This window comes from Lepidochelys kempii, chromosome 7 (assembly GCF_965140265.1).
Source record: "Lepidochelys kempii isolate rLepKem1 chromosome 7, rLepKem1.hap2, whole genome shotgun sequence".
Lineage (NCBI taxonomy): Eukaryota > Metazoa > Chordata > Testudines > Cheloniidae > Lepidochelys > Lepidochelys kempii.
Window position 1 is genome coordinate 51,847,000 of NC_133262.1, and position 21,824 is coordinate 51,868,823.

Here is a 21,824-nt window from a genome sequence, read left to right on the forward strand (position 1 = left end):
GGGAGAAAGTGGCCCCAACCCCCTCCTGGGCTCAGATTAGGAAGGGCAGCTGTCATCATTTACATGGTGACCGTCAAGTATCAGCCCTCAGTGAAGTCACACCCTTACTTCCCATCACCATCTAGTATTGGTGCAATACCCCAGGGAAACGGAGGCACGCCCTGTGTTAGCAGAAGACAGTAAACTAGTAAAACCCCCATGCAACATTACCAGGTTAATACTCCCTATGCCCTCACAGGGGGTCAGAGGAAGAGGTCAGAGGGTGGACCCAATGGGTGATCAGAGGGAAGGGGTCAGAGGCCAGGTCCCATTGGGAGGGTCAGAGGGAAGAAATCTGAGGGCAGGTGGGTCCCCTTGAGGGGGTCAGAGGGCGGGTTCCAGGGGGTGTACAGAGGCGTCATGGAAAGTAGTTTAGAGCTTGTTCCCCTCATACCGCGCCGTGATTGGATGGCTTCCGATTCTGTTGGCCAATGGTCGCGGTCTCCGTAGGACAGGCGCGTCACGTGTACCTAGCGTGTGTCTGGAATCCGCCGGCGGCTCAGCTAGCGGGGCGACCCTGGTTCAAGTGTTTGAAGGACAGCTCCGTTAGCTTGTCAACGTTCTGGCGGCGCACGGGCGGGCGGGCTCGTGCTGTGATTGGTGCATCTCTCGGGGAAGCGGGGACCTGGCCGGCGCGGTTACTATGACGGCAGGCGGTGGAGTCTCCGCCTTTCCGGGCGCCGCCATCTTGTTGTTGATTCGAACGGTCAGGAGCGGGCGAGGGGGTGCCAGGACCGAGCCGGAACCGGGGGTCCCAGCGCCGCGTCCCCCGGGCGGCAGGGAGAGCCCGTCCCGGTGAGTGAGGTCGCCCGAGGGCTCAACATACACATCTTTACTAATTTATCAGATCCATATGCACAGCTCCGAGGCGCCGGGACGGGTGGGGGAGGGGCTAGCGGGCCGGGGGGGGCGCGGGGCTGGGAACGGACCGGGGCCGAGAGGCACAGTGCGGTCTTGTCTCACCGCGGCGGCGGGTGGGGATGGTTTTGGGGGGGCTTTGTTATAATGTTTCCCCAGACGTTGAAAGGACGGTTCCTTTCGTTGTTAGCACTATTTGTTTATTCAGGAGGAGGCTCTACCGGGTTTACAATCCGTGCCATGTAAATGTCAGGGACAAAACAGCGATCGTTATAACAGCGAACTTCTGTTTAACGCGACATTCTACGGGACTCTGGCCATGGGATCTCTCTGTTTGACAGGTGTTACCTTACTAGGAGCGAGCATCGTAATAACGCTGTCCTGTCTAGTGACTTATATTACATTGAGTTGAACCTCTGGTACAGAGAGGGCATGTTGATCGAATGGCAATGTTAAAAAAAAAAAAAGAGACAGGTGTGCTCATTAAAGGAAGCTTTAATTCTAATAAAAGGTGCCAGCTTGACATCCTTGGAGATGCAATATGCTTGTTTGCCCATTGGGCTGGGGAATTGGACTGAGACCAACATTTGTGAACCACCAGATAGGAGTCAGGCTAGACCATGTGAGACATGGTTACTGGCTTTTGCTCAGTTCTGACCTGGACTGGATTTGAACTAGTGATGGGATCTATAACCCTTGAGGGTCTTAATGCTCTAAGCCTGCTGCCCATGTTTCTCTCTGTAAATGTGCTGTGGTATATCTGTGGTACCTTCCCAATTACCCTGTGTCATGGCATGTTGCCACCTTAGCTGCTGCTCTTCCATCCAGTCACCTGGGTTTAACTCTTCCCAAAGCTGAATCCAAAATGGCAGTTTATTTACTAATACAGCACAGATTTCATGGATGGTATGATCTTGTGTATATTGCTCTGTCTTCATTTAACAGTTTTTGTTTGTTTTGGTTGTTTTTTTTAAGAGTGAGCAAGTTAGTTTATCTGAAGTTGGCTGACAGTTTGTCATAAAAACCCCATATGCCAATATGCTTAGAGCAGGTTCTGTTTATGAGCTGTGCATATGCATCTGCTAAATTAGTAAAGATGTGTATGTTGAGTAAATGGCTCTCAGTTTGCCATATTAACTGCAATACAGATTCCCTAAGAGCTAGGGCTCAGATTCCTCTTTTAAAAAAATCTCACATCTCAGTAGTGCTAAAATCAGTCTCTTTTACCCACTTGGCAGTTTCACTGTTAAGATGACTACGTAGTTAGGGTTGAGATAGATGTCCCTAGGAGTCTGCAGCTTTCTTATGTCTTCTTCCCTGTCCCTTAGAATTCTGTAAAATATTTCTTGAGTTGTGATAGCTCAGCTCAGAGCTGAATCTTTTGTTTTCATTTCAGGGCTTTGAGTAATTAAAGTTGATGTGTTTTGGGAAAACTAAACACATGAACTGTCCATGGAGGCAACATTAGGCTGAGATTGAATTACATAAAACTCAGGGTCTCTCTTTGGTTTTTTGAGTATGCTAGGGAATGTATCTTCCCCCAAAAAGAAAAGGAGTACTTGTGGCACCTTAGAGACTAACCAATTTATTTGAGCATGAGCTTTCACGAAAGCTCATGCTCAAATAAATTGGTTAGTCTCTAAGGTGCCACAAGTACTCCTTTTCTTTTTGCGAATACAGACTAACACGGCTGTTACTCTGAAACCTATCTTCCCCCAGTATCTTCAAATGATGGTTCATACTTTCCCCATGTCCTTCAATGCAGCTTTTTACTTAGATAAGCTTCAGGCAGTCTTACACTGCTTAGGTTTGCTTCACTGGCTTACAGTTTCCTGTTTACATCTTCTGGCTTCACTTCCCATTTAAAGGTGGTAGGAGTATTTGGGACAGTATGAAATATCACCCTCTGCTCCTTCTCTGGAATCCATCACATTCCAGCTGCTTGGGGTGGTAACCACATGAATTGAAGAGGACACTGCGTGGGGAAGGCTGAAGGCTACAAGGGCAGGGGGAGATCAGAGTTACTATTGGGAGTCTCTTCTGAACAGTGTGAGATGTACCTTTCCCAGTGAGGTCCTTGGCTTGCTGCTTGCAGCAGCCAGCTCTGGTTCTTCACAACTTTCCCATGTGACAGCCTCTCCTGTTAATGAACAGTCTGTGGTTGAGATGGAGTGGGGGAAGGAGATAACCACCTGACAGTGGGCCAAGAGCCACTCAGGTGTACCTCTCCCTTGAAGCAGCATTCATCCACCAGCAACAGGCATTTGCTCAGATTCCCTGTCGCGCAGCTCTTATTTTTAGGATTAGCAGTGTAATGACCTAGCGATGCATACACAAACATCTCTTCTGCCTTGCATTTGTGCATTACTATAGGGTTTCTCAGGATATGATTCTCCAACACTAGGGCGCATGACAATACTTGGCAAATATTATTGTACTAAATTCTAGAATGTAAAATTGTTGTTCGTCTTTTGGCATTGCTTCTCCTGACAGATACTAAGAGTAAAATGACTTCCACCTTATTTTATATTGCACATTAAAACAATGTTAGAAGAATGGTAAGGTTACAAAATCAAGCATTCAGAAGTTGGGCAACACCAGCCAGACGCGACAGCAAAATGGCGGCCGTAGCCCTAGCGGGGGCCCGGTGACTGCTGCAGAGCCAGTCCCAGGCCAAACCTGAGACCCCTCACCCCCATTATTCTGGAATTTTGGAATCCACTGAAGAATATAAATTTGTGGAGACACTCATTCCACCCACCAGAATTTCTGCTCCCTCCAAACATACCCAGTACCCCATCCCGTCTAGCTGGAGAGCGCCATCAGATACTTCACCTGCCCTTCCTTCCTTTGTGAGACGTTCCTGCAGGCACAAAATTCCAGTCTATATAAGGACATCACCTGTGGCAATAGGAGGATGATTGTCATCAGGAAAATCGAAGGAGATATCTGGGCCCTGGAAGAGGAAGTTAAGGAGTTCCTCGCTTAGCTCGCTGGGAAACCACCACCTATTCAAGTCAACGAAATTACCGGCAGTTGCTGAAGGAAGACTAGCATATGGTGTAGCCAAGACATTTGGGTCAACGTTGAGTGTTGAATTTTGGGACTTGATATGTTGCTCTCATTGAAAGCAAGCTGCAACCTTCTCCATTTTCTGTTTAATTTGCAAATGTGCCAAGTTGTCAACATAACTGTTGGGCAAAATTTGAGCATTGTCCCTGGCTCTGGGGGTCTACTGCAGTGGTTCTCCACTTATTTATTATTGTGGGCCACATATGCAACCCACAATGTGTTACCTGGCCACGGGGGTCGGGTGGCAGGGCAGCGGCAGCCCTGAGCCCAGACCACCGCCTCCCATGGGGCCGGCTGGCTGTCCGGACCCCCCTCCCCTTCCCCTCCCCTTCCCCTCACCCCATGTTGGCTGGCCTTTAGCACACAGCTGAGCTGGGTCACAGCTGTGTGCTAATTGGGCCGCATGTAGCCTGCAGCCCGCTGGTTGAGAACCGCTGGTCTACTGTGTAACAGCTCAGCAAAGCTGTACTCATTAGTTTATATAATGTGATGACTGGCATAAGGATGGCTACTTCTGTTCATGTGTTCCCACATTCTCTGAAAAGGAGTCTTGCCTCAGAAAACCCCCCAAAACAACAGAGTAAATTGTAAGGGTCCTTGGCTAGTTCTCAGATGGGCGGCCTAGAGAAAGGGAGAGTGTGAGGAAAATACAGCAGAAATCTCTTTGGGAATCCTATCAAAAACTTCGATTTACAGTTGTCATGAAGAATAGGTTGTTGCTGTCTAGAAACAGAAGGAACCTAGTCCAAGGTATGGAAAAAGTGGCTCTGGCTCAAGTAGGGAGCAGGCTGCTAACAGTGTTCTCACTGTCCTTGATGTGACTGAAGTGCGAAGCTGGAGGCTGGCCAGTGTCCCTTTTTAGGATTGCTACGACTGCTACCAGGGGTAAGGCTAAAAGCTGGAGATTGCTAGCCATGGCCGCTCCAAGCCCTGCTTTCTAGACCCCTTTCACAAGTAGTGCTTGTGCTGCTCTGTTGCTCAGATGGGGCAGAGAGACATTCTGCTCAGGACATTCAGAATTGTAAGTCACTGTTACCCCTCTGCCTCAGCAAGTGAGAGCTTTGCTGCTGCTAAGCTGTGCGTGAGCTTCCTGACACTCCAGCTTGTCTGATTGCCAGCAAACTCCTCGAGGCTCTGCCAGTCTGAACCTTGCCTTTGCAGGCAACATTCAGTGAGCGCCAGCTCCCCAGAGACATCTCCTTGCAGTGTCCAGTTCCTCTCACTGGACACTCACAGAAAGTAAGTTCACTGTCCCCAAAGAGACAGAGCACACCCCAGACCGTTCGTTTTGTTGAGGACTCACACTTGCCTTAATATAGCAGCGCTGGGATGATTTATAGTAAAACTAAGAATACCCTTATTAACCGAGAACAGAGATTTAAGTGACACTAAGCAAAAAAATAAAAAGAGGTCTACTTACAGACAGAACAAAACATGCTTTCTAGTGACTAAAACTTAATTCTAGCAAGTTATGTCTTTGCCTAAAATAGTTGCTCGCTTACAGCAAATTCAGGAGCTCCTCCCCTTCAGGCTAAGAGGATCCAACCTTCACAGGCTCTGAGGGTGCTGTTCCATATGTCTCCTAAGTGGTGGATAACTAGAATGTCTTGTTGCCTCCCCTTATGTTTTCCAGAGTCCATTATCTTTGTCTCAAGAGCCAGGAAGACTTCCTGTGGGTTTCAGACTTGGAACCCTGGTGGTGTGTTTACTAAATTGATTCCTCTGTTGCTTGTTAACTTGGTTGCCTTGTTTATCTTGTATATAATGTACTTTCTTTGTCCTCTGCCTGTAATCCAGCTGGTCAGACAGCTAATCCACATTGCTTTGTGTAGGCCAGGCTGGGTTGCCTCCCAAGCACATTTTTAAGAACACTTTTTTAGCACACCCATATAACTCTTTACACACAACCTGTGCATACAACATGCAGGGATTTTTCAGGACCAGCATGTCACCAGTTTAAATCTGATACCTTATGTGACATTTTAGAGACATTTTTATGACAACAGTTTGTTGGGGTAGTGAGCATGTCAGGCCTGAGATGAGTTACAGTATGGTGTGCCCTTTGCCAGTGGGCATTGAAGGCCTCCTGGGGACACAGGTAGCAACTCTTGTTTGTTTCTCAGCCTTCTGAGTGATGCTCTTTGGAAACTAATGCTTTTCTTGTGAGTGCAGTTCCTTTAGCTTAAGTGCTAGTTGTCAGTGCTTCCTGTGCAGACACTATCAGCTGTTACCTAGTTCTGGTCTACACTACAGACCTTGTCAGCATAACCACATTGTTTGGGGTGTGAAAAAGCCACCCCCCGATTGATGCAGCTATACTTACCTAATCACCTGTGTAGACAGCATTCTGTTGACGAGAGAGCTTCTCCCACCAACATAGCTTCTGCCTCTTGGAGGTGGATTAACTATGCCAATGGGAGAACTCTGTCAGCATAGAGCATCTTCATTTAAGCACTAGTGCAGTGTTTTAAGTGTAGACATGCCCTCAGAGTGCACAGAGAGAATGAAGTTTTGGAGGACTAAGTCAGGTTAAATTGACTTGTTTCTGTGGGCTTGTGTACACACACAATTGTACCGCTTTAACTCTACCAGTAGTTTACTAAATTTAACCAGTATAGTTAAAGTGCTACAACCTCTCTGTCCCTCTAGGTGTGGACGTGGTTCTATCAGAGTAAAGGTGCTTCTACTGGTATATCTAGTCTTGTAAGGAAAGGAGAATAGATTATACTAGGCTTTGTCTACACTACCAAGTTTTGTCGACAAAACTTACGTTGACACCCAAAAGTTGACAAAACAAAAATAGCCTAAGGGTGTTCACACTTGCTCCCTCTGTCAGCAGATCATGTCCACATTGTAGGCACTATCATCGACAGTGTGAGCAATGCACTGTGGGTATGTATCCCACAGTGTGGTGTTGTGGGAAGGCGGAGCTGATCGCTGTGCATCTTGGGAGGATTCCCTCTGAGTTCTCCCACAGCCTCCTCGGCTGCCTGGAGTGGCATCATGAATAGCTCTGGGAGCGCTCCATGCTGAGGAATGTCAGAGCAGCACAGCAGTCTCTTCTTCCTGTGTCCCTGCGACAGCAATCTGTCTGCCACTGTGTTCCTAGTGCAGGGCAGAACCGGAGCATTCCAATGATTTGCTCTTTGTTCCCCAAACGGAACAGCACACTCAGTTGTCAGATACTTCCCGCAGCTTTGAAAGGGGAGGGATGCATGCCTGCAGGGCAGCGGAGATCAAAACACTGAGCAGAGCGATCAGGGCGGGCAATGTGGGATACTGGAGGAAGCCAGTTCTGTTGACAAAACAACCAGCGGTGTCTACACTGGCTCTTTGTGGACAGTAAAGGGAGGGGAAAAGAGAAAAGTCTCTCATAGGGGTGGAAGTTTTTTGTTGCCAAAACCGGGCATTTTTTCCAACAAAAGTCGCACTGCAGTGTGTACTCTCTCACTGTTTTGTCACCAAAAGGCAGGTTTTGGCAACAAAACTTGGTAGTGTAGATAAAGCCCTAGTGTAAGACACCTTTATACTAGCATAACTGCATCCACAGTAGGACTTGTAAGGGTGTAACTATTTGTTGAAATCCTACTCCTAAGTCCTAACCAATATGTTATACCAATACAAAGCCTGCATGTGGGCCAGGTAAGTGGTGTAAAGCAGTCTGCAAGGTCCCAGGCTGTTCCTACATGCCCAGTAGGATGTCACTACATTTGGCAGAGAATAGTGTGAGTGGTTGCATCCCAGCAGACTATCGCTGTGGAGTGTGGCTGTGAACTGGCCATGTGTAAACACAGGGGAAAGTATGGTCTTAAACCTTACCAATCCAATGGCCTGTTACGCAGCTAGAGCGCAAATGAAATAGATGTTCCTCTAGTTTAAAATATCCACTCCCTTCCCCACAAAACTGTTTTTTCAGGCCAACTTCCTGCCCCCTCCGGACTGTGTTGGCTTGGCTTTGCATTCTGGCAAGTATTCACTGAAAGAACTTGCATGGCTTACTGAAGATACCTGTTTTGCTTTACACAACATGAGCATTTGCACATGTAGATGCAGCGAACATTCAGCAATGAGAAAATTGTAGCTTCTCTTCTTAGTTAAATTACATGCTAAGAGGAGCTATCAGCCGTGTATATCGTGGGTTACTCTCCAAATCACCCCTCTTCCTTGGAGGAGGCTGCAGTGATATCCTAAAATGCAAAGATAAGTCCAGTCCCTCTTTATAGTTGTTGCTTAAATATAATCAAATAGGAGCGCACCATCTTGACAATGTGACCTAGTTGGAGATTCACTCGGGAAATGCAGTTCAGCACGAGGGTGCTTGAGAGATGCGATGCTTCCAGGGTTTGAATAGTAATTCTGTTGTGTTTGAACAATTCTGGTTAGTGGGATGGTGGGTGAACCACTTCTAAATCACCCTACAATGCTAACTCTAGAACTAGGCAATAATTTGGGTATTTTTTTCTGTTTTGTGAGTTTAGCATGAGTGAAAGTTGCTGGCTTGACAGCCCTTCTGACTGAAGGTCTTTAGTCACAGATGAGATGAATCAAGCAGAGGGGCCAGGCAATGTTCCTCCACACTGCTCTACCAGTGTACCACAGTCTTCTTCCTCTAGGGTGAGAAGTAAATTCAAGCTCCAAGACCCATTTAGTCCTTGGCCCTTGATCCAGCTTACCAGTGGTTTTTGTGATTCGGGCACTTGTTTGCTAGAAACTGGCTGTCAGCACAGACTTGAGTGATAAATATTTCCGTTTTTCCACTGTATGCATCCGATGAAGTGAGCTATAGCTCACAAAAGCTTATGCTCAAATAAATTTTAGTTTCTAAGGTGCCACAAGTACTCTTCTTTTTATAATAAATATTGTTACCACAAATTCTTAGATAGTAGTGGTGCTTCATAGACAAGTAGAAAAGAAATGAGTTTCTGCCCTGTGGCACTAGCAGCCACCACTATTTTGAAATACACTAGGTAATGACCAAAGAAGGCAGTAAGCATCAGGAGAGCTTCTATAGGATGGGGAGAGAGGCAGTGCAACATTCTCTACAGAGAATGCTGCCCTGTGACTTTCATAACAGCTGACCTGTAGGGGATTTAATTGCTGATCTAAAGGTGAGAGCCATGCTCTTGCTTTTTCTCTTGCTGTCAGATGCTGAACTGCATTTTCTATGTTTCAGCCTCATCAGAGTGGATATCTGGGAAGTATCTATAACATGGGAGCTTCAGCTGAGATTGGAGTGCTGTTCATGGACGATATCAAAATAGTGATGGGTATTTCTGAAAAGTTTTAAAAATTAAGGCAAATAAGATCTGCATGGGGAACAAATATTTAATAATGGGCTCTGCAGACCAAGGTATATAACATGATCTAGTGGCTGAAAGTTGAAGCTAGACAAATTCAGATTGGAAATAAGGCCTAAATTTTTAGCAGTGAGGGTAATTATTCATTATACCAATTTACCAAGGCTTATGGTGGATCCTCCCCCATTGACAATTTTTAAATCAAGATTGGATCTTTTTCTAAAAGCTCTGCTCTAGGAATTTTTGTGGGGCAGTGTCATAAATATAAAGGGAAGGGTAAACCCCTTTGAAATCCCTCCTGCCCAGGGGAAAGCTCCTCTCACCGGTAAAGGGTTAAGAAGCTAAAGGTAACCTCGCTGGCACCTGACCAAAATGACCAATGAGGAGACAAGATACTTTCAAAAGCTGGGAGGAGGGAGAGAAACAAAGGGTCTGTGTCTGTCTGTAGTCGTCTTGGCCGGGGATAGACCAGGAATGGAGTCTTAGAACTTTTAGTAAGTAATCTAGCTAGGTATGTGTTAGATTATGATTTCTTTAAATGGCTGAGAAAAGAATTGTGCTGAATAGAATAACTATTTCTGTGTATCTTTTTTGTAACTTAAGGTTTTGCCTAGAGGGGTTCTCTATGTTTTTGAATCTAATTACCCTGTAAGATATCTACCATCCTGATTTTACAGGGGGGATTTCTTTATTTCTATTTGCTTCTATTTTTTATTAAAAGTCTTCTTGTAAAAAACTGAATGCTTTTTCATTGTTCTCAGATCCAAGGGTTTGGGTCTGTGGTCACCTATGCAAATTGGTGAGGCTTTTTATCCAACATTTCCCAGGAAAGTGGGGGTGCAAGTGTTGGGAGGATTGTTCATTGTTCTTAAGATCCAAGGGTCTGGGTCTGTAGTCACCTAGGCAAATTGGTGAGGCTTTTTACCAAACCTTGTCCAGGAAGTGGGGTGCAGGGTTTTGGGAAGTATTTTGGGGGGAAAGACGCGTCCAAACAGCTCTTCCCCAGTAACCAGTATTAGTTTGGTGGTGGTAGCGGCCAGTCCAAGGACAACGGGGGGAATATTTTGTACCTTGGGGAAGTTTTGACCTAAGCTGGTAAAGATAAGCTTAGGAGGTTTTTTCATGCAGGTCCCCACATCTGTACCCTAGAGTTCAGGGTGGGGGAGGAACCTTGACAGGCAGTTTTCTGGCCTATTATATAGGAGGTCAGGGTTGATAATCACAGTGGTCCCTTCTGTTTGATTCTCAGCTCTTTGTTGTCTGTCTATTCATGGAAGTTCTGCGTACATGCTTGTAGCTCTGGTCTTCTCAGATCCGTACTGGAAGTGCTGCTACAGCAGTCTGCTGATGCCCAGTCTGTCAAAATGTTACCCTAAATGCAGTATTGTTTTAGTCAGACCCTCAAGGAGAAGGAACGTCTCTTGAAATCAGGCAGAGTGAGCTAATAACAAATGCACAGATCTTGCACAGATTCTGTTGGGTGGATGGGACCTGGCCGTGCTTCTACAGTCACCCGTCTTTAGTTTCTTGTTATTTACATTCACAAACACCAGAGTTGTTGCCTTTGCTTGCCTTGGCTCAAGTTCTGTACGTTTTGTTCATACACAGTATACTTAACTGGCATCTGTCCAAGGTGGATTGTTTTAAAAAATCTGATTTTAAATGCATTTTTAAATTGAGTTAAAAAACAAACAAACGCTAAACCTGTTTAAAACTAAATTTGAAGTTGCCAACCTTTAAACAATTTAACAAAGAGGGAACAATGAACACTCGTAAAATTTAACTAATGATTTGAAAGCTGCTTTTTTCTGTACAGAATCAGATGGAAAACATCTTTAACTTTTGAGGTCAAGCTTTGTAAATATGGCACAATATCTGATGCACTGCATTCAGCATCTAGATCACTTTCAGTCTTTATAATAGAGATAATATTAGTGCTTTTTTCTAAATGTCAGTACTTTCAGTTTCTGTTCCATGGAAAAGCTTTTTCCTTAACTACTTTAGGTTTCAATTTAGCAGAAATCTCTAGTTTAGTTTTTGCAGTCTGTTCATCAGTCATCTAACCTTCTCAAGATTATAGCTGCTTCTAGTGGAGATTTCAGTGGGGGGAAAACTTTGGCAGTTTTATTCAATTAATAAAAAAAATTCAAACTTGTTTTGCATTTTTTTAAAGTTTAATTTCAATTTCCAAATGCACCTTGAGTCAAATCATGAGTAAAACATTAATTATATATTAAACAGCATGATGAATGATATATTTTCTATAGCAGATCAGACTCGTGGTCCCTCTAAGACCAGACAGTTTCTTCCTAAACCCTGCAAATTAAAAGTTAGTGTGTATTGTGGAGCATGGGGGTTTATATCCCTTCTGAGCTATTGCTGTCTTTGTTAATCCTTTCTAATGTAACTCTCGATTTTATCATCTGTATAAATGCTCAATCCTTTAGAGTCGTCTTAAGCTCTTGGTCTCAATATCCTATGGCAATGAATTCTACAGGCTAATTGAGCTGTATGTGTAAAGTGTTTTGTTTTACCAGTTCTAAGTTTGCATTTAATGTTTTTCCGTTTCATTCTTCTATTATGAGGGAGGATAAGGGCCTGATATACCTTTTCTGTACCTTTTGTTATTTTATATGCTGCTTTCATGGCCCTCTTATTTGTTGTCTCTAAACTAGATAGCCTGTCTTTTCAATCTCTTGTCATTCAGAAGCCTTTCCAGTCACTAATTGTCCACCTCTGAACCTCTTCTATTTCTGCAATCCTTTTTTGTGATGTGGTAAGCAGAACTGCACACAGTATTCCAGGTGAGGGCCTTGATATTGTCTCTGTTGCTCTTTTAGTAAAAGAAGACTTGGAAGAAGGTGAGACTGGGCTGAGACATTGTGCCTATCACTTTTGGGCCACTAGTTGAATTTAAACTTTAGTTGATAGTCATGGAAAATCATTGCACATCTGTTCAGCTTCTGTGAACTGAGGGAGCAAGCAGTTTCTGTTCAGAGGGCTATATCACAGATGGCACTAAACTCTCAGCAGAGAAGCCAATGATAACCTTTCAAGTGTAGACAAGCCCTTAGAGAAGAGAACTCAAAAAAAAAAGTTTGTCCTTTCTTACTAGATGTTGTAATCTTCTATTTTCCATGCTGTTTAAACAGGAGGAGCATCTATTCCCCACCCTGAGACCTATCCATTCTGATCAGGATCTTGGCTTATGAGAGAAATGTCTGTCACTGTCCCGGGAAGCTTCACCTATGTTCCCCCTCCTGGGTCTAGCAAAGGCACCCACTGTAGGCTTCCGGCTCCTCAGCTGTCACCTCTCTTGTGGGGAGACCTTCTCTCACCCCCCTTCTGGCTCTCCAGGCTGCACAGTTCCCTGTTACACTGCGAATTCCCCAGCAAGTCAGACTACCTAAGCAGGTCTGCTTTGCTTTCTCCTCAGAGACTATAAACAGTATAGTTGCCCACAATTATGTTACCCCACAGCTCTTTCTAAACAAGCACATTTATTTTTAACATGAAAGCATTAGCAATAAACAAACCAACACACATGTCAATAATCACCCCCACATCTAACAAGGGCTCCAGTAGGTGAACAGTTCTTTAAACCTCAATAGAGGTTTTTCTGTGGTTACTAATTCATAACAGCTGTTAGCTCAGAACAATCACATCCATGAGTCTGAGTCCCTCCTTTTACAGTCTGTCTTTGATCTACAAAGACCTTGAATAGGTAATTAGCCAAACAGTGGTTCTCTCTGCAGGCTGTAGCTTTAAAAGGTTGGGTCTGCCTTCCTCTTGCCCTTCCTGGGAAACCCACTTATTTTGTTTCTTCCTAAAGTGCCTTCTTGTCTGGTACATTAAGATATAGTTTTTTGAAGCTCATAATACTTTCCAGCATTTGTTTACAATGTTTCTGTGTTCCCTGTAAGCTGCGTGCTTGGGTGCCTGTGCAGGAGAGATTCAAATGCTGCCCAGCTGATTAGAGAGCGTGCACAGTTGGCAGCATGTGTTCAGGTGCCCCTCCCCCCATGTTGCTCCATCCATCTGGCTGTGCAGAGCAGAGTAGGGGTGCTGATGTCAGGGTGTCTCCCCGCCCCGTACCCCATCTCTGCAGAGCTGGGCAGAGGGGACAGCGTGGCTCAGGAGGACTCTGAGCTGCTGAGATCTGAATGGTGAGTGACTGAGTGCCTTTCTTAAAGAGACAGTGCACTGTTTCTGAGATTTCACCAGCAGCCAGCTCACACAGTCTCTGTCTGTTACACACACACTCTCTCTCTCCCCCATGTACCCCATCCCCACAGAGCAGGGGAGGGGAGGCAACAGGGCTCAGGACGGAGTAGAGGAGCTTTCTGTGAGTATCTTAGAGACCATGCACAGCTTTTCCCCATCAGCCAGCGCACGTGCACACAGTGTCTCTGTGACACACTCACCTCCCAACAGATACTAGTAGTATTGTTGTGGTTACTTCTTGGTACTTCCTGCAATACACATATATTCTCTGTAATTCTATTCTTTCAAAGTGTGTTATTTTAGTGTTTTGACTGGTCTATGCATGTCATAATTTTTATTTCTCTCTTACACTTAAATTGAATTCTTTGGGTAGTGAGTTCTAAAATGTCTAACCTGTCCTGGCTGGAGTAATTATCCCTATGGTAACTTTTTAAAAAATATATATTATATCTAGGTTTTTTGTTTTTTGTGATGGTGCACATGCACACGTTACCTCGGTGCACATAACAAATTTTATTCCACACATGGACGGAAAAATTTAGAGGGAACATTGCCATGTGCCCCTCTGGCCGCCCCCAGGGAAGTTACATACAATCTAACAACAACATGTAAACTTTGCATTTATAATACATTGGATTCCATAGCTAGTTCAACTGAAATCAATAATTTGTCCCAAAGATATTGCAAGAAATGGCCATATCAGTTAGTCTATATTTATCCCATGGGAATGACAGAGAGAGAGGCTACAGCCTAAATGTTCTGAGTTACTGCAGGGTGCAGTGGGAGCTGAAGGAGTGCTATTTCAGAGAAGCATAGCTGTGTGGGGCCACTTAGATGGGTGAGTAAACACTGAGTTGGAAAAAGTGCACTGGCATGGCAGGGTATACGTTGGGGCACTTGCTATCTAACTACAGTGGTGTGAGGAGTGTTGATAGAACTCTGGCTGGAGTATTAAAAGGGCTGTTCCCTTGGGAGGGTGAATAAACAGGCAAGAGCGTGAGATGCATGTGTAAGGGCCCCCGATGACCCCAGGGCTGAAGCCCTGTGTCATGGAGTCACCAGGGCGATGCTCTGGAACTACTCCATACGAAGCCAGTCAGGACTTTGGGGGAAGCATGCCTCCTCTCTCTGAGCATACTGTCTCCAAAGCAAGCAACTTACACAGCTTCGACTTTACTGGTTCAGACCTCTGAGCATTCAGCATCCCGTTTCACGTGTGCTTCCCACAATGAGTCCGCCTGAATGGGGCTCCTGGGGAAGCCAGAGGGCCCTGAATCCCAACTCCGCAGTCAAACATGACTCTCAGCCAGTTGGTAAAACAGAAGGTTTATTAGTCAACAGGAACACAGCGTAGAACAGAACTTATTAGCACAGAAATCAGTGACTTTCAGCCAAGTCCATCTTGGGGGGGGGAGGGGAGCCCAGAGCCAGGACTCTGGCTCGCCCCCTGCTCCCCAAGCCAGCTGAGACTGACTCGCTTCCAGCTGCCTGGCCCCTGCCCTGCCTGTTGCTCCTCCTCCGGCCTTTGTCTCACTTCCTGGGCCAAGAGTCACCTGGTCGCATCCCCCTCCTGGGTCTCGGGTTACGAAGGGGTGGCCATAGCATCTATGCAGGCAGCTGGAGCAGCTTCTGGAAAAGTCACACACCCTTATTCCCACCACCTAGATGTTGGTGCGATACACAGGGGAACTGAGGCACACACAGCATTCATGGAAAACAGTAAGTATCACATAGGGTCACATACAACATAACGGGGAAATCCCCACTTTGTGTCACCCTGTCAACAAGGAACACTTCCCCTCCTCCACCACCTCCTGTGCACGTCTGTCTTTAGAGCCCAGACTGTTAGGCTGAAGCACTGCAGGCAGAAGATAGCAAATGAATGCAGTACTAGTGCCTGACTTGAAACTTGTATAGCTTATGGTTCAGTAAATACCAAACTTAATTGTTCTTCATTATGAAACATTTACTATCTTGCTCAGCTTGTAAAACTTTGAAGAGTCTCCTCTCTTGTGCTGTTACTCAGGTGAAACAGCTGCAGACTAAGGACTGTCGCTTTTGGGCCCACTGAGTCGTGGGATCGCATTATTATGGAAGTCTGGGATGACAAGCAGTGGCTGCAGAACTTTCGGATGAGGAAATCCACCTTCCTGGAACTGTGTGCTGAGCTCACTAGAGTCCTGTGGCACAAGGACACCCAAATGAGAGCTGCCCTCTTGGTGGAGAAGTGTGTGGTGATTGCAGTATGGAAGCTGGTGAATTCAGACTTCTACTGGTTGGTCGCAAATCAGTTTGGAGTTGGGAACTCGACTGTTGGGGCTGCATTAATGCAAGTGTGCAGGGCTGTAACTCTGGGAAATGTGCGTGAAATAGCGCATGACTTTTGTAGCGCATGTGCGTGAAATAGCACATGGAGGGGCAATAGATGGCATGCATATTCCAATTTTAGCATGGGACCACCTTGCGACGGAGTACATCAATAGAAAAGGGTATTTCTCCATGGTATTGCAAGAGCTTGTGGATCACTGCGGGCATTTCACTGACTTCAGTGTGGGGTGGTTGGAAAGGTTCATGACACATGTATCTTTAGGAACTCCAACCTGTACAGAAAGCTGCAAGCAGGGGCTTTCTTTCCAGACCAGAAGATTACCATGGGGGATGTTGAAATGTCCACAGTGATCCTGGGAGACCTGGCGTACCCTTTAATGCCACAGCTCATGAAGTCTTACATGGGCAACCTGGGTAGCAGTAAGCAGTTCAACAATAGGCTGAGTAGGTGCAGGATGACCAGGGAATGTGCATTTGACAGATTAAAGGTGTGCTGGTGATGCCTTTATTGCAGGTTAGACCTCCATGAGAATAATATTCCCATGGTCATAGCTGTATGTTTCACGTTGCACAATATTTGTGAAGGAAAGGGTGAAAAATTTGCTCGGGGTTGACTGCTGAGGCAAAACGCCTGGCTGCTGCTTTTGAGCAGCCAGATACAAGGGCTAGTAGAGGGGCACAATGGGGGCAATTTGAATTAGAGGGGCTTTGATGGAGCACTTTGAAGATGAGAACCAGTAATGTATGTTGCTATGCTCTGGATTGCAATGCTTAATGAAATTGAGTTTTGTAAGGAAGCACTCGAGATTTTTGTGGCCTAGATTTAATGTAAGCAAGTGATTTAACTGCTTGTGTATCTGTTGCTGCTATCTGCTATCACAATTTGCAGGAAACAGAGTTCTTATAATTCAAAACACCTCACAGACACGCAATTTCTGGAGGGGAGAGGAAGTACCAGGGGAGGGCTGACTTTCAGAGCTGTGCGTAAGTCCAGCTATCATTTGAAAAGGTGTCCGGAGGTGGAGTGAACGGGACAGGAAGAAGTCCCACACAGCGGAAAGGAATTTGCGGGTGGAGTTTGGGGAGGGCATGGGAAAGAATTCTGAATGTGCTGAAGGAGAGGGTGGGCACGCATCTGCTCTGTCTGGAGGGTTATGAGGAACCGTTTGCTTCTCCATAACTTTAATCATCCTCTTAGTTGCATCCCTAGCGTAGGCCTGCCTTTCGATTTCCCTCCACTGCCTGCATTCCCTTTTTTCTGCATCTGAGCATTGCATCACCTCCTGGAACATGTCTTCCTTGCTCCATCTTGGGCGTTTTCTTATCCAGCAGAGATGCCCCGCCGATGTGTAGGGAGTGCCTCTGAAGGCCACATCTGCAGAAGCACAAGGAAAATTATACAGAAGCATGATTGTTAAGTAGCATGGGGCACGGGTCACTTGCTGGAGGATTCTCTGCTCCTTGAAGTCTTTAAACTACTATTTGAGGACTTCAATAGCAGAGATATAGGTGTGAGGTTTTTTGCAGGAGTGCTGGGTGAAATTCTGCGGCCTGCGTTGTGCAGGAGGTCAGATTAGATGATCATAATGGTCCCTTCTGACCTAAATATCTATGAATCTAAGTATATGCACAACATTGAAACAGTACAGTAAAATACACGTCTAGTACCATATCAACCACTTTTTCACTGACCTGTGACAAGCACGCATGCGGGCGAACACCCCAAGCATGGTGAGTTTACCCTGGGGTGGGGGGCATTGTATGTGGGGAGAAAAGCAATATGAAAGGGTCGTGGAGCAGTTGACTAGGGACAGTATTCTAAATTTTCCCACCCTTTTCCACAGGCAGGTGTCATTATACTAGATATCTCACTCCTGAGAGTAAGTAGGAGCAAGGGTTCATCTACTGCATACTTGCAGTTTCTTCCCTGATCTCTATGCTGCTCGCCTATGTGCCTCTTTGGTCCCTGCATAAGTGATTGCAGAATGGCACGGGAAACTTTGCTTCAATGGGGGAAGGAACAAAGCAGTTCTGTCAAGGAACTTTCCTCCAGGAAAGTTTCTTTGAGATCTCTTCGGAGGATTCCTGTGAAATCTTGGTGTGCATCAACACCCTGTTCCGCCATACTGCTTAGCTGCATGGGGAAATGTCCAGCACACAGAAAACCGGCCAACCTTGTACATTTCTATGCCTTCAACCCACCTCCGCACTTCACAAAGCAAAACCACTTACCCAGGGGTCTCCTCTTCTGCTTCTTTCTCACCAAAGTGTGACTGCTGAGACTGGTTAGACACCTCCGGAGTGGAGAACAGCTCCTGACTGGACACACCACTGGGCAACATTGCTGTGGGTTCCACATGGTCATCTGCCTCCCCCTCTTCGTCAATGACTTCGTTTTCTAGATTAGGTCCACTTTCTGCTGGCTCCTGCCCTGCCGAAGTATCCACAGGGAGGTGGGGTCGCCGCTGAGGATCGTGACCAACTCCTTATAGAAATGGCAGGTCTTCAGCACAGCACCGGAGTGATGGTTTGTCTCCCTTGCATTCTGATATGCCTGCCTCAGCACCTCAATCTTTGCTCTGCACTGCAGTGTGTCCTGATCATAGTCTTTTTCACACAAGCTTTGCGAAATCGGCCCGTATCAATATTCTTATGACTGGAGTGCAGCTGGGACTGCACAGCTTCCTCTTCCCAAATGCAGAGCAGATCCAACAGCTCTCCAGTGCTCCAAGCAGGAGAGTATTTGCCGTGTGGAGCTGCCATTGTCAGCTGGGAAGATGTGATGTGAGCTCTCTATGCCGAGCAAACAAAAAGTGAAATTTCACTGGGGCTTTGAAGGAGGAGGGGCCAATGGTTGCTTATCTGTCTGTAGGGCAGCGGAGTTGGAGCTGCTGACCAGAACAGTCAGGATCGGCATTGTGGGACACCTTCTGAAGGCCAGTTAAATCAATAAAATCAAGCATGGTGTCTACAGTGGCACTTTGGGGACAAAACTTTTGCGTAAAAAAAACCCCTGTGACTCTCGTCGAGGTTTTATTTTGTCACCGAAACTGAGGAGTTTTGTCGCCAAAAGTGGCATTGCAGAGTGTACACCTCCACTGTTTCGTCTCCAAAAGCTGCCTTTTGTGGGAAAAAACTCTACAGTTTAGAGAAGGTCTTAGCCTCAGATTGTCACTGGGTTCCATGGATATGGATTGGGGAGTTCACACCTCCTTGTAGCTATTGGCTTCGATAATCAGCACTTTATCATGGTGAAGGGAAATCACAGCCCTTCTGTCCCAGCCCACCCTCTCCTTAGAACTTGTCTACATGGGGAAGTAATCCTGGGATCAGGTAGTGGTGTGAATTTAAAGTGGTATAGTTACACTGGTATAACTGCCCATGTGGACATTCTTATCCAAATTCTGATAAGGCATTCTGACTGGGAGAACTCTTTTCCTACAAAGGAATGAGAGCAGCATGATAGTTGCATGTAGAGATACGAACTGCAACATTTCACAGCATTCTCTGTAGATTAATGGGGGAGGGTTTGGAAGTGGTGGTTCATGTCAAGGAAGTTCCGGCCCAGGAAGCTTTCAAACAGTCCTTCCTTTCCTCATGAATGTCATCACGTTGCCACCCTGTGATAGTAACTGGATGATGGGTAACACTTACAAGGCGCTACTTGCTAACCTTTGTCAGCCAGTGCTTATCAATAGGATGTTTCATACCAGCATAGGCATCTATGTTCTGTGTCCAGTGGCTTTTTCGACATCGAGGAAAGGACCTCCAGTACATTCTGCCTGGTTTCATTTAGAGTCATCTGTGTGTATGTGAACTTGTATGTCAGTTTGGCTGAGTGGTTCTCTAGGCCTTTTTGGAGATGTCACAGTCATATAGGAACTCTGTGTTGCCTAGCTCAGACCTTATCACTCTCCTACACAGTCCCTATGCTCCTCAAGTCCAGCAGGAGAGGGACTAAAGCTTACTGAGAGCAGAGGCAGGATCGAGGATGGCTAGATGGAGAGTGAAGAGAGGCGGTTGTGTGAGGGAGAAGGTGATGATTAAGGATACAATGAGGTCATGAGTTTCCAGGACCTCCGTGACTTTTTCTAGGGCAGGGCTGGAGCTGCTGTCAGTCCTGTGGCTGCCAGAACAGTGGATCAGAAGCCAGCCCTGGTCCACCAGCCATTGGAGCTGCCCACATGGCTGGAGCAGCTACAAGCCCTGGCAGTGCTCTGTTTTTGTGTGTCACCCACCCACCCCCCTCCTGGGTGTTTTTAATAAAAGTCAGGAACAAGTCACAGGTTTCCGCCAATTTTTGTTTATTGCTTGTGACCTGTCCCTGACTTACAAAAAATACCTGTGACAGAATCTTCCTTAGTGATGTTTTAAATGCCCTCGCCTCCAAAGGGCTGAGCTGCTCATTTGCCAGCAGATTGTGGGGTTTTTGGTCACGTTTAACTCACTTGCCAGTGTAAGCTGAACTGGGAGCTGTCCAGTAGTCCATTTTTTCTTAAGTGTTTCTAATGTGCTCAATGCTTTACTCTGTGGGTGCTGATGGACTGTCTTGTGATATTGTGTGTGCACAGGCCTGAACTAGTGTAACTTCTTTTGTTTCATCAAAATGTATAGCTTTTGAGGTCACTCTTCATTGAGTGCATTGTAGTTTGGTTAGTAGGGATACTAGAATTGACCTTGGTAGGTAGGTGTCCACAAGCACACTTATAGTCATGTATGCACAGTCCTGTGGTGAGGGCATGAAAACAGCAACAGGAGCAAAATAATAAAAAATATTAGATTTTTCATTATCTTGAGTTAAAAAAATCACACTATCAATTTCTCATTTAGGCTATACTTAGGGTTACATTTAGTGTATTGCGCAGCAGAATTGAGCATTGTTCCAGATCCGTTACAAGTAATTACGGTGGCACAGGCTGTCTTGCTTAGCATAGGTTTATAAATAGGAGTTTCCGTTGCTCAAGATGATGCCCCTGTTCTTTCCATTTTTTGAAAGCAGTGTTTTCCAGCCTTTTTACACACATCACTTTTTGAATTTAAGTGCAACCCAGGATCTACTCCACCTGTTCCCCGAAGGCCCACCCTGCTCCATCTTCCCCTCTCTCTGTCGCTCGCTCTCCCTCACCCTCACTCACTTTCCTTGAGCTAGGACGGAGTTGGGAGGGGGTACAGGCCCTGGGCTGGACCAGGGGGTTCGGAGTGTAGGAGGGGGCTCCGGGCTGAGCCTGGGGCAGGGGCTTGGGTGCAGGAGGGGGTAAGGGGTACAAGCCCTGGGAGGGAGTTTGGGTGCAGGAGGGGGTAGGGGGTGTGGGCTCTGGGAGGGGACCCAGGGCTGGGGAAGGGGTTTGGAGTATAGGAGGGAGTATGGGGTGCTGGTTCCAGGAGGGGGCTCAGGGCTGGGGTGCAGGCTTCCGCTGGGTGGCACTTACCTCAGGCGGCTCCCGGCTGGCGCAGCGGGGCTAAGCCCCTGCCTGCCACAGCCCCACACCACTTCTGGAAGGAGCCAACACGCCCCTGCAGCGGGGCATGTTGCTCTGCATGCTGCCTGTTTCTGCAGGCACCACCCCTGTAGCTCCCATTGGCTGTAGTTCCCCATTCCTTGACAATGGGAGCTGTGGGGGCAGTGCTTGTGGGCAGGAGCAGCACGCAGAGACCCCAGCCTCCCCCGGGGCTGCGCTAGCTGCTTTTGGGAGTAATCTGGAGCCAGGGCAGGCAGGGAGCCTTCCGGAGGCTGGAGATCACGATCGACTGGTAGAGTCTCCAGGATCGACCAGTCAATCACGATCGACCGGTTGGTGAACACTGTTCTAAAGAGACCTGTACGTGCACAGGATTTCCCTTCAAAGAATCGTGTCTGCAAAACCTTTAGGACGTGTTTAGTTTCATAGAGTTTAAGGCCAGAAGGGATCATCAGATTATATAGCCTTATCTCCGTCACAGGCCATCTGTGGTGTCATGAATCATTAATCATAGATGCACTTCAGGGAAAAATAGTTCTTTCAGCAG

The 21,824-nt window shown here is 46.4% G+C and overlaps 1 protein-coding gene across 19 annotated transcripts in view; it reads left to right on the top strand.

Moving 5' to 3' along the window:
• The first annotated feature begins 493 nt into the window (after window positions 1-493).
• Window positions 494-21,824, top strand: part of LOC140914577 (uncharacterized) — a 106,890-nt gene continuing 85,559 nt past the window's right edge. For 10 of the 19 annotated variants that reach the window (XR_012159902.1, XR_012159903.1, XM_073352682.1 and 7 more), the window contains exon 1: window positions 744-834. Coding sequence is in view for 5 of the 19 variants with exons in the window: in XM_073352697.1 (XP_073208798.1) it covers window positions 683-834; window positions 5,603-5,668 (218 nt within the window). In the remaining 14 variants the exon portion in view is untranslated. Of the gene's footprint in view, window positions 835-5,602; window positions 5,669-21,824 lie in introns of all 19 variants that reach the window. The other 9 variants (XM_073352697.1, XM_073352701.1, XM_073352702.1 and 6 more) reach the window with 5 other exon arrangements.